The 11,432-nt window shown below is 22.9% G+C and overlaps 1 protein-coding gene across 1 annotated transcript; it reads left to right on the top strand.

Annotated features, from left to right (window-relative positions):
• Positions 1-2,442: 2,442 nt before the first annotated feature.
• On the top strand, positions 2,443-10,882 carry LOC124912774. Its single transcript, XM_047453422.1, has 8 exons — positions 2,443-2,586; positions 2,693-2,877; positions 3,092-3,261; positions 3,351-3,387; positions 9,810-9,979; positions 10,101-10,392; positions 10,477-10,640; positions 10,728-10,882. The coding sequence occupies exons 1-8, from the start codon at positions 2,443-2,445 to the stop codon at positions 10,880-10,882; spliced, it is 1,317 nt and encodes a 438-aa protein (XP_047309378.1).
• Positions 10,883-11,432: the final 550 nt, after the last annotated feature.

The following is an 11,432-nucleotide window of genomic DNA, read 5'->3' on the forward strand; positions in this document are numbered from 1 at the left end:
ATGACGTGTTTATATATGGTCGTGATTACAATATTTTTTTTAAATTATATTATAATATTTTTTTATTTTATTTTATTAAATTGGAAAAATATTAATTTAAATTAATTAATATATTTAGAATGATATTTAGAGTTAGTTTATATTAAAAAAAGATTAAATAAATTTCTTTATAAATATTATTTTAGATAAGATATATTTATAAATTTTACTATTTGTTATTCAAATATATTAACTTTATTTTATTTTATAATTATTTATTTATATATTTTTGAATTATTTAAAATTTATAATAGGGTAGATTATAATTATAATTAGATTTATATTGTATTTTAATTTTTATTTAAGATAATTAATAAAATTATTTAAAATGAAATAATTTTAGAATTTAATTTATATTAAAATGTAAATAAATATTATATATATATATATATATATATATATATATATATATATATATATATATAAAGCGAATTTTTATTAATATAAAATAAAATATTTAAATTGAGGATAATTTGAGTATTTATAAAAATAAAAATATTGATTAAATATGTGATGCAATAATTAGAGTAAAAACTTAATAACTCATTCATCAAACAAATTCTTAAACTAGTTTGATTTATTTGAATTTTATTTGATTTATAAATTTTATTTTCATATATATATATATATAAATTATAAATTAATGGTCATTTAGTAAACTTCTTAATTAAACATATTTCTTGATTAAACATATGGCTAAAATTTAAAATATTATTTTTTATATATATATTATCTTTAATATTTAATATTATATATATATAATAAGATTAAAAATAATATATAAAAAAAAAATTAAGCTTAAAATGTTATGTTTAATAAAAAGTTGATGAAATTACTATTTTTAAAAGTTGAAGGGACAATTTGTTTCTATTTAGGCGGTAATCTAATTTGACGATTTGTTTAGGGTTTAGGGTTTAGGGTTTAGAAGGCGGTCCATCTAATTTGTCCTAATGATTAAATTATATAATATTTAATGTAAAAAAAATATTAAAAGATTAATATATATATATATATATATATAAAGTAAAATACATAATGAGTAATTATAGTTTTGTCAGGTTGGATAAGTGACCCTATTGCTTTGGTTTGACAGGATGGATAAATTCATTTCTAACCGGCAAAAGATTAGTTCAATCTATATTTATATATATATATATATATATATATATATATATATTTTCTAAAAATAAATAAATAATAATATATCAATATATATAATTATGTTAAATACGATAAAAAAAAATGTATACGATCATTCATCATTATTATGCCTTTTGATTATTATATATATATATATATATTATATGTATATATATATATTATATGTATATAATTATAAAAATATATATTTCTCTTAAGTTTAATTTGATCTCATCAAATAAATGTGAGACGTATTATATTTGAGCTTCAACTCCTTTTTTAATGGTATAATGATATAGACAAGTAACCTAATATACAAACTAGAGTATTATACATATATTTATGTTTGAATTACCTACCAATGATTAAATAAAAAAAAATTAATATTCAATTATATTTTTTAAGCTTCTCACTCTGATATTTGTCTCTTTTTCTCTTTTCTTATTTTTTTTTTTATAACATGAGAATCTATAATTGAATACATAAAAAGAATGAGTAGTTTTTATTTAACTTTTGTTTTGATTTGATCTTCTTTTAGACACAAACAAAAAATAATAAATATTGATAAAATATTATTTTATCATTTAAAAAAAACAAAAAATCTTTAATTCATGATGATCAACCGCCGTGTTGATGAATATTCGGAAATGATGAAAGTCCAACTCCAATCACCATCAAATCAGATAGCCTTGCAAACCCCACAAAATCATTTATATATGCCATTAATTAATTAAACAAATCTCTCTTATAATCTTCCTCGATAATTTGGCCTATATATATATATATATATTTTTTTATAATATATTGCAAGATCACTTTTTACTTACTAAACTATGGGTCTTAGGTTCAAGGATTTCCCCTCCAAACTCTTAAAAGGTCTTTTTTTTTTTTTTTTTTTTTTTAATTCTTTAGATCTCATAACTTAATATATGTTTTTTCTATACATTTTTGATATTTTTGTCGTCGCTGATATATTTTGTTATTGTTTCTCATCATTAAATCAGGAAGAGATGCAGAGCCAATGCATTACACGCTCAAGATGGAGTCCTTCTCAAATACTTAAATACACTTCGGTTAATTTTAAAGTTGAAGACTACACATGGTTAGTTTCATTTTTGTCAGCAAGATTATTATTATTATTTTTTTTATAAAAAATTATGCAATACTATGTAAAGAATAGTAATTTATGCAATATGGTATAACTTATTCATAGTTTTATTTGCGCGGTTTAGGAAATTGCACATCTATCCTAATGGGAACAAGATGAAAGATGGGGAGGGTCATATTTCCATATATATTGAGTTGATGGATACTTCATCCCTCCCCACCGGTTGGACAGTAACCGCTCTTGTCAATTTATTTGTGTTTGATCAAATTCGTGATAAGTATTACACTGTCCCAGCCCAGGTACGTACAACCTAACCAGTTATGATCAAAGGATACTTAATTTATAAAAAACTAAATTTATTACATTGATCAAGCTTCATTAACATTTTTGTCGAATTGATTTGAGTACTCGTTCACTACAGATTATTCACTAGTGCGCTTTTCTGCTGTAAAACTGGAATGGGGTATCACGAGTTTCGTTGAACTAGAAGTCTTTAATGATTCTTCGAATGGATACTTGGTGGGTGATGATTGTGTGTTTGGTGCCGATGTGTTTCTAATAAAACAACCCATCAACAAAGTGAATGTGCTGTCTTTATTGGGTGGAGGAGCTAATGATCCTTCTTTGACTTGCACCCACATTTGGAAAATTGGATCTTTTTCTAATCTCTCCCTTGATTTCTATATATGATTCTGACAAATTCACTTGCGGAGCTTTTAAATGGTTAATATATTCTTTCTTTCTTCTATTTAAGTATATATACGTAATACTTTTCTGTTATAAATTAACTAATTTGCATGTTAGGTGGATGAAGCTCTATCCTAAGGGGAATGGTAAAGTTGCGGGGAATAACATTTCGGCTTATCTATGTTTGGATAACTTGACTCTTCCCTCGGATACTAATATCTTTGTTAAATTTTCTATTGGCGTCCGAAATGTGGTGAAGTCAACTATCATTAAATCCACATCCACAGGTATGTATTTTGTGTGAACATATTAATTAACATAAACTTAAAAACAAATAATTAATGATATAATGATTAATTTGTGTATGTGTGTGCAGGGAAGCATCACTTTGATTATTTGTCTCCAAGTGTGGGGTTCCATAAGTTTATTTCATTAACTGAGTTTGAAGACTTGAAAAATGAAATATTGGTTATTCTTTTAATGTTTTTAATTAAAACAAAATTTCTTTCATTATTATCTTTGAAATATTGATTATTCTTTGCTTTTGCATAAATTCTATACAATGTAATATTGAAATAAAGAAAAAATATAACTATTGACTATTCCATATGATCACATGGCATGGATATTCTCTACAATGAAGATTTCAAGAGTTCATTTTCAAATAAATTGTTTATTCATTTAATTATCCACTAGCTTAATTAGTTGTCAACAGTATTACCTAATCAAACTTATCAGTTTTGATTCATACTTATAACCATTTAAGTTGTAGCCGGTCATTTTTACCTAAGAAAATAAGTGACTCGGTGGAAATTGAGAGTCTAAATTTCTTAAGTTCGATAATGATAAAAAAAAAAAAAGACTTATCATATTACCACTCTATAAAAATGGATGTATTATTTAATAAGGTGACAATATCTTATTTCATTATATTCATTTTTCAAGGGGAATTCTTATACATTCTCATATTGAAATGTATTCTAAATGAAGAAAAAAAAACTCTTTTAAACAAAAATGAATATTTCATGTCCATACAAAATATATTTATATTCTCATTTGGAAACACTTAAAATACTTATTTTAGACTCAAAATTTCTAGATAAGATGGTTTACAGTGGAATCAGTATACTTAAGTATATCAATCGCAGGACACTTAAATTGTGATTTCCACGCTTAAATTATGCTTGCGATCCTACCTATTAAAAAATGGGGAAAATGTCAATTTTACACACCAATTAGTAGAAAGGTGTCAAATTTATTTATTAAGTATCAAAATTTTATTTATATGTATAAACTTGTCAAAAAGTGTCAAATATATTTAAACTAACAGAATTGTTAAACAGTGTTAAAATTTTTGCCACATATAATATCCACATATTTTTTTATTTTTTTAAATTGACATTATTTTAATTATTTTTCCATTTAAACCAAACTTATTTTTACTATCTCTCTCATCCCTCCACAACTCTCCAATTTTTTCTAACTTTTCTCTCTTTCATTAACTCAAGTTCTTTTGGATTTTTACCTTTTTTCTAACCTCCAAGTGCTCCCTAACTGAACTTTAAATAGTCATCATCGTTGGTGGAAGTTTTTGTTGGCCGATTCCTAAATCATAGACGTTGTGGCCAAAATCTTCATTAGTCGAACCCTAAATCATTGTCGCCATTAGCGGATAATGTCGAATCAAGGTAAAATCTCCCTTAACCGACTTGTTTTAATTTTAGTTTTCATAATACTCACCTTGTTAAACTTTATCAGCTCCCAGAGGTAACCCCCAAATCCAAGTCTTTCTCAGTTAAATCTTACACTATCATCATCATTGGTTGAAACATTCATTGATCGAATCCTAAATTGTCAATGTTGTGGTGAAGTTTTTGTTGGCCGAATCTTAAATTGTCAGTGCTATGGCGAAGTCTTAATAACTCGTTACTTTTTAGAACAATTTTTATAATTAATCAAAAAAATATTATTATTAATAATAAAATTACTCATAGATGAAGAAATGAAAAGAGAAATATTTAAAGAAAATGGTAAGTTGTGAAGGTAAAGAAAGAGAAAATAAATAAGAAAAATTTTAATATTTTGTTTGAATAAAAAATAATTAAAGTAATGTCAATTTAAAAAAATAAAAAATATGTGGATATCACATTTGGGCAAAAATTTTAACACCGTTTAACATTTCTGTTATTTTAAATATATTTGACACTTTTTGACAAGTTCATACATATAAATGAAATTTTGATACTTAATAAGTAAATTTGACACCTTCTTACAACTTGGTGTGTAAAATTGGCATTCTTCCCATTAAAAAATTTATCTAAAATCAATTTTTCAATCAATCATTTCTCAACAATCACATCACTAATTTCAAACCAAGATACTAAAATACCTTCTATTTTAAATTATTATTTTTTATTTTATTTTAATTTATTTTAAGTATTTTTATCAAAAATAATCATTTTCTCAATCATTACTTTTTTCCCTTTCTAAATTTTTTCAAAATCCAATCCAAACAAGGCCTTTGTAGCTTCTCACTATGATATTTTGTCTATTTTTTTCTTCTTCTGTTATTATTATTTTCTTTTATAACATGAGAATCTAGAATTGGATACATAAAAAGAATGAGGAGTTTTTATTTAACTTTTCTTTTGATTTGATCTTCTTTTGAATGAAAATTAACTACTGTCACAAAAAATAATAATAAAATATTAATAACATATTTTTTTATCATTTAAAAAGAAAAACCAAAAATTTATAAAAAATATTTTTTTTTATCATTTAAAAAGAAAAACCAAAAAATTATAAAAAAAACATCAAATCTTTAACCCATGACCAGCCGCCGTATGTGTATGTTGGATGAATGACTCGGAAAAGAGGGAAAAGAGGTGAGCGAGATATTAAAACAAATATCTTCTAATCTTCCTCGATATTCTGGTCATAAATATATATCGCTACCTAATAACGTAGCATTTTTGGCTATCAAATAAATGTAATTTTTTAATAAAAATTTAATCGATAATTAATAAAAATACTAATAAGCACAATTACTAAATTATTCTTGTCCATTAGTCGGTACAAAAGAAGACAAATATCTTCATTAAGTTGACTATATCAATCAATCAATTCAAGAAAATTTTCTTTATTTGATGAACTACTTGACTCATCATGTCCTCGAAAAGGTAATCTTTGCCTCAATAGAAAGCGTGTTACATCAAATATTGTCGTTAAACATGTGTGATAATTTATTTATATATCACGACCATGTGTACGTAAAACGTTTCTCACGTTATGTCTTTGATCTTAAAATGATTCAAATTGAATTCTAGCTTCATTATGACAACTATTTGAAGTTCTCATATGACGATTGAATCTTTCTAATGCTCTTTTCCAATTTTTGTACTCATCTCCTATAAATGTATCATCTACGTTTTCTCTATTTAAAGGTTTGAAAAGATAACATCAAAAACAAAATGATGCATCTTTTAATATGCTATATTTTAACCATGTATATTTGATCAGTAACATTAGACTCATTAGTAGGCTCATTAATTGATTGAGAAGACTCATGCTGTCATGTGATGTAGAAGTACAAATTCGTTTATAGAACATCTTCATTATTCTATATCCTACATAAAATAAATGATTAAAAATAAATATGTGTCACAACCCCTAAATAAAATCAAACAAATACATTTATTTGTTAAAATAATTTAAAATTAAGAAATATAAAATAATATTTTACCCTTATATTTATATAAATGGTTATTTTACCCTTATATTTATAAGTAATTTGTATTATTAATTATATTAAAATTAATAAAATATATATATATAAATAAATTATAATATAAATGTAGTTTTAAAATAAATAATAATATTATATGATCTTCATTATTTTATATATAATTCTTTATATTTTAACTTATATAAATAAATGTTATTTATATATTAACTAAAATTTATGTATTATTATAAATATTGTATTTTAGAAAGAAAAAAAATTTGTATAAAATAAAATATTAATAATAATTACTTGTATTTTAGAAAATATTTTTTTTTTGTATAAAATAAAATATTAATAATAATTACTTTAATAAAATTATATTTGAAATTAAAATACTATAATTATAAATTAGTTTTTTTTATTAATTTTTATAAAATGAAGAGTTGGTATAAAATAAGGTTATAATTAAAGTAATGTTAGAGGCATGGTTTGATCACCTGACCTCTACTATACATTTCAGCTCCAAAACCTTTGATAAACATATATATATAATATCTTAAAAGTTTTACTCTGGTTGGGGAGGCCCAGACCCCCTTGTAAGTCCGCCACTGATTATTGATAAAAAAAATTCTTCCAAATAACTCTCTGTTTGATGTAATTGATAAAAAAATTAAATTTTTTTATTCTAATTATACCCTTATCTCTCTCCTATATATATTTATATTAATAATATTTTTTTAAATAAAATAATTTAATTTATATTAAATTAAATTTTAAAATATAATAAAATAAATATTAAAAATGTATATATATTAATATTAACTTTTATTAATAATAAAAAACATTTAAATGAATACTAATTTTATAAATTATTATTATTAAAATTTAAATGTTATATTAAATAATTTAGTATGTTATAAATTTATTTATATTGTAAATTTATTTTAATTAATATAATTAATATAAATTTTTTAAATAAAATAATTTTTTAATTTAATTTTTATTAAAATAAATTTTATAATATATATATATATATATATTAATATTAACTTTTATTAATATAAAATATATATGTAGAAGGTAATTTTAGTATATTAATGGATAGAATTATTTATAATTTTAGATTGGTTGTTTATAATTTTTTCTTAAATTATATTATAATATTTGTATTTTATTAAACTGAGTTTATATATAAAAATAAAGTTAAAATATTTTTTTTTATAAATATTTAATATATTTATAAATTAATTAATATTTGTTATTCAATATATTAATTTTATTTTTTAGTATAATTATTTATTTATTTCAATTATTTAAAATTTAAATGTTATATTAAATAATATGGTAGATTATAGTTAAATTTATATTATGTTTTAATTTTTATTTAAGGTAATTATAAAAAATAATATTAAATTTAATTTTGGTATTTAAATGATAAAATGAATTGATTAGACAGATCATATTAGATTTGAGTTTTGAGATAAAAATTGAGTTGTATTATAATAACTCATTTATTAAACAAGCCAAAAAAATAATAAATATTGATAAGGGCTAGTTTGATTCAGCTTATTCTTAAATACGATTGATATGATCTCAGCTTATTTATTTTTTATATTTATAATATTATTTATTAATTAATATTATATATATTGTTATATATATTTATTAATTCAATTTTAAATATTAATAAATATTTTAAATTAAAAAATAATATATATTTAAAAATAAATTATATTAATATATTAATTTTTATAATTTTTTTGTTAATATATAATTTTAAATATTAATAAATTACTTAAATTAAAAAATAATATATTTTATAATAAATGATATAAATAAATAAAATAATTTATTATTATTATATATGTTTCATCTTTCAACCTTTTCAATCACGTTTAATCCATCTCAATTGTAATAGATACTTTTAAATAATTAATTAAGATTTCATTTATAAAATTATAATTATAAATAAAAAAATCATAATATATTTATATTTTTTATTTTGCTTTATTATTTTATATATTAGATACACATATTATAAATAATAATATATTTAAATATATGTTTTTTTTTTATTTTAATAATTTTATATAAAAACATTATAAATATATAGAATATATGAAAGAATAAATAAAATAATTAAAAAAAGATTAAATATAAAAGAGAATAAATAAAATAATTATAAATGAATGAAATAAATGAGAGAAAATGAATAAATAAATATTTAAAAATGATGAGAGAAAAAGACGCTGAGATTATAATTTTAAACGCAAAATTGTTTTGATTATAATTTTTGCGTGAGTTTATTACGCAAGATTACTGTATCAGCTTATTACGCAAACGCACCTATGCTGCTGTTTATAAACGCCACCCAATCAAATAATGCCAAGATAATATTTTATCATTTAAAATAAATAAAAAATTATAAAAAAAACGTCAAATCTTTAACTAATGATGATCCGTCGCCGTGTTGGATGAACAACTCGGAAATGATGAAACTCGTAATCCCCTCCAACTCCAATCACCATCAAATCTCTGAGAAAAAATATTAAAAGAAGTGATCAGAGATAGCCTTGTAAACCACACAAAATCATTTATGCCATTAATTAAAACAAATCTCTCTAATTTGGCCTATATATATATACATAAATATATTTCTATTGTTTTATTAGTATTGCTTAAAGAGTTTGGTTTTAAGTTCACTCTTGATCACTTAATAAACTATGGGTCTTAGGTTCAAGGATTTTCCCTCCAAACTCTTACAAGGTCTTTTTTTTAATTCTTTAGATCTCATAACTTTATATATATTTTTTCAAATTGCTGATATTTTTTTGTCTATGTTTCTCATCAATAAATCAGGAAGAGATGCTCAGACAATGCATTACACGCTCAAAATTGTGTCTTTCTCACGCATCGCCAAATCCCCATCAATATTTAAATACAATTCGGTTAAATTTAAAGTTGAAGACTACACATGGTTAGTTTATTTTTTATGAGCTAGATTAGTATTATTTTATTAAATTTATGTAATATGATATAAAATAAGAGTGATTTAAGCTATATTAATATTTGCATAATACTCAAATTATTTATTGTTTATTTGTGGTATAGGAGATTGCATATCTATCCTAATGGGAACAAGATGAAAGATGGGGAGGGTCATATTTCCATATATATTGAGTTGATGGATACTTCATCCCTCCCCATCGGTTGGACAGTAACCGCTCTAGTCAATTTGTTTGTGTTTGATCAAATTCGTGGTAAATATTTTACTGTCCCAGGTACGTATAAGTTATAACATAACCCCTTATGAATAAGGATACTTAAAAAATTAAATTTATTACATTAATAAGGTTCATTATCATCTTTGTCAAATTGATTTGAGTACTCAATTCACTACAGATTATTCGGCAGTGCGCTTTTCTGCTGTAAACCTGGAATGGGGTATCACGAGATTCGTTGAACTGAAAGTGTTTAATGATTCTTCGAATGGATACTTGGTGGGTGATGAATGTGTGTTTGGTGCCGAGGTTTTCATAATTAAACAACCCATCAACAAGGTTAATGTGTTGTCTTTATCGGGTGAAGGTGCTAATCATTTGACCCGTACCCACATTTGGAAAATTAGATCTTTTTCTAGTCTCTCCCTTGATTTTTATGAGTCTGTCAAATTCACTTGCGGAGATTTTAAATGGTTAATATATCCTTACTTTTCTTCTATCTAACTATATATATACTCAATACTTTTCTGATATAAATAAATTAATTTGCATGTTAGGTGGATCAAGCTCTATCCTAAGGGGAATGGTGAAGGCAAGGGAAATAGCATTTCGGCTTTTTTACATTTGGATGAGTGTAATCTTCCCTCGGATACTAAGGTCTTTGTTAAATTTTCTATTGGCGTCCAAAATGTGGTTAGGTCGGATATCATTAACTCCAGAGGTATGTATTTTGTGTGAACATATTAACTAACATATAATTATTAGATTAATTAATGATATAATCACTAATCTGTTTATGTGCGTGAAGCGGAGCATCACTTTGAAGATTTGTCTCTAGGCAGGGGTTTCCGGAAGCTCATTTCATTAAATAAGTTTGAAGACTTAAAAAACGAAATATTGGTAGATGATGTTTGCATTATTCAAGCTGATGTTAGCATTGTAGGGATTGTCACTACAAAATGATCTTTTTTAAATATGAATTAATCTCCTAATGATCAAGGATATGTTGTTCTTCCTTTCTTCTTTTGATGTTTTTAATTAAAAAAATATTATTTCATTATTATCTTTTTAATATTGATTTTTCTTTGCTTCTTTATAACTTCAATGGGACTCTAACAAATATAGCAAATTTTACCGACGCTTTGATACGCGTTGGAGGATTCGTTAGAATTTTTGGAAGCTTAGCAAATAATTCACCGGCGTTTATATACCGACGCAAGTTACGTTGTTATGTCAGTCAATTTAATATTTAGTGACGATTACTGGTTTAGCAGCAAAATTTTAAATTATTCACAATTTGATTCCCTTGTTCCGGTTAATATATAAATTTTATTTTTTTAAATATTCCCTTTTGAAACGTGACGCATTTTTATTAATCCACGGCAATGAAAGACATGTGAAAAAACTAAATCATTACAAAACACGTTTGTCATAGATTAATTAAAAACAATATAAAGTAAAAGATCAGCAATTACTCAAATATTCCTCCATATTTTTGCCTATATATATAAAT

Source organism: Impatiens glandulifera, chromosome 8 (genome assembly GCF_907164915.1).
Source record: "Impatiens glandulifera chromosome 8, dImpGla2.1, whole genome shotgun sequence".
NCBI lineage: Eukaryota > Viridiplantae > Streptophyta > Magnoliopsida > Ericales > Balsaminaceae > Impatiens > Impatiens glandulifera.

Excerpts from the sequence above, each read along its gene's own strand:
- LOC124912774 (XM_047453422.1), top strand. The coding sequence starts at position 2,443 with ATGAAAGATGGGGAGGGTCATATTTCCATATATATTGAGTTGATGGAT. Across the intron at positions 2,878-3,091 it reads ATCAACAAAGTGAATGTGCT|GTGGATGAAGCTCTATCCTA; the intron begins GTCTTTATTGGG and ends TTTGCATGTTAG. Across the intron at positions 9,980-10,100 it reads TAAATATTTTACTGTCCCAG|ATTATTCGGCAGTGCGCTTT; the intron begins GTACGTATAAGT and ends AATTCACTACAG.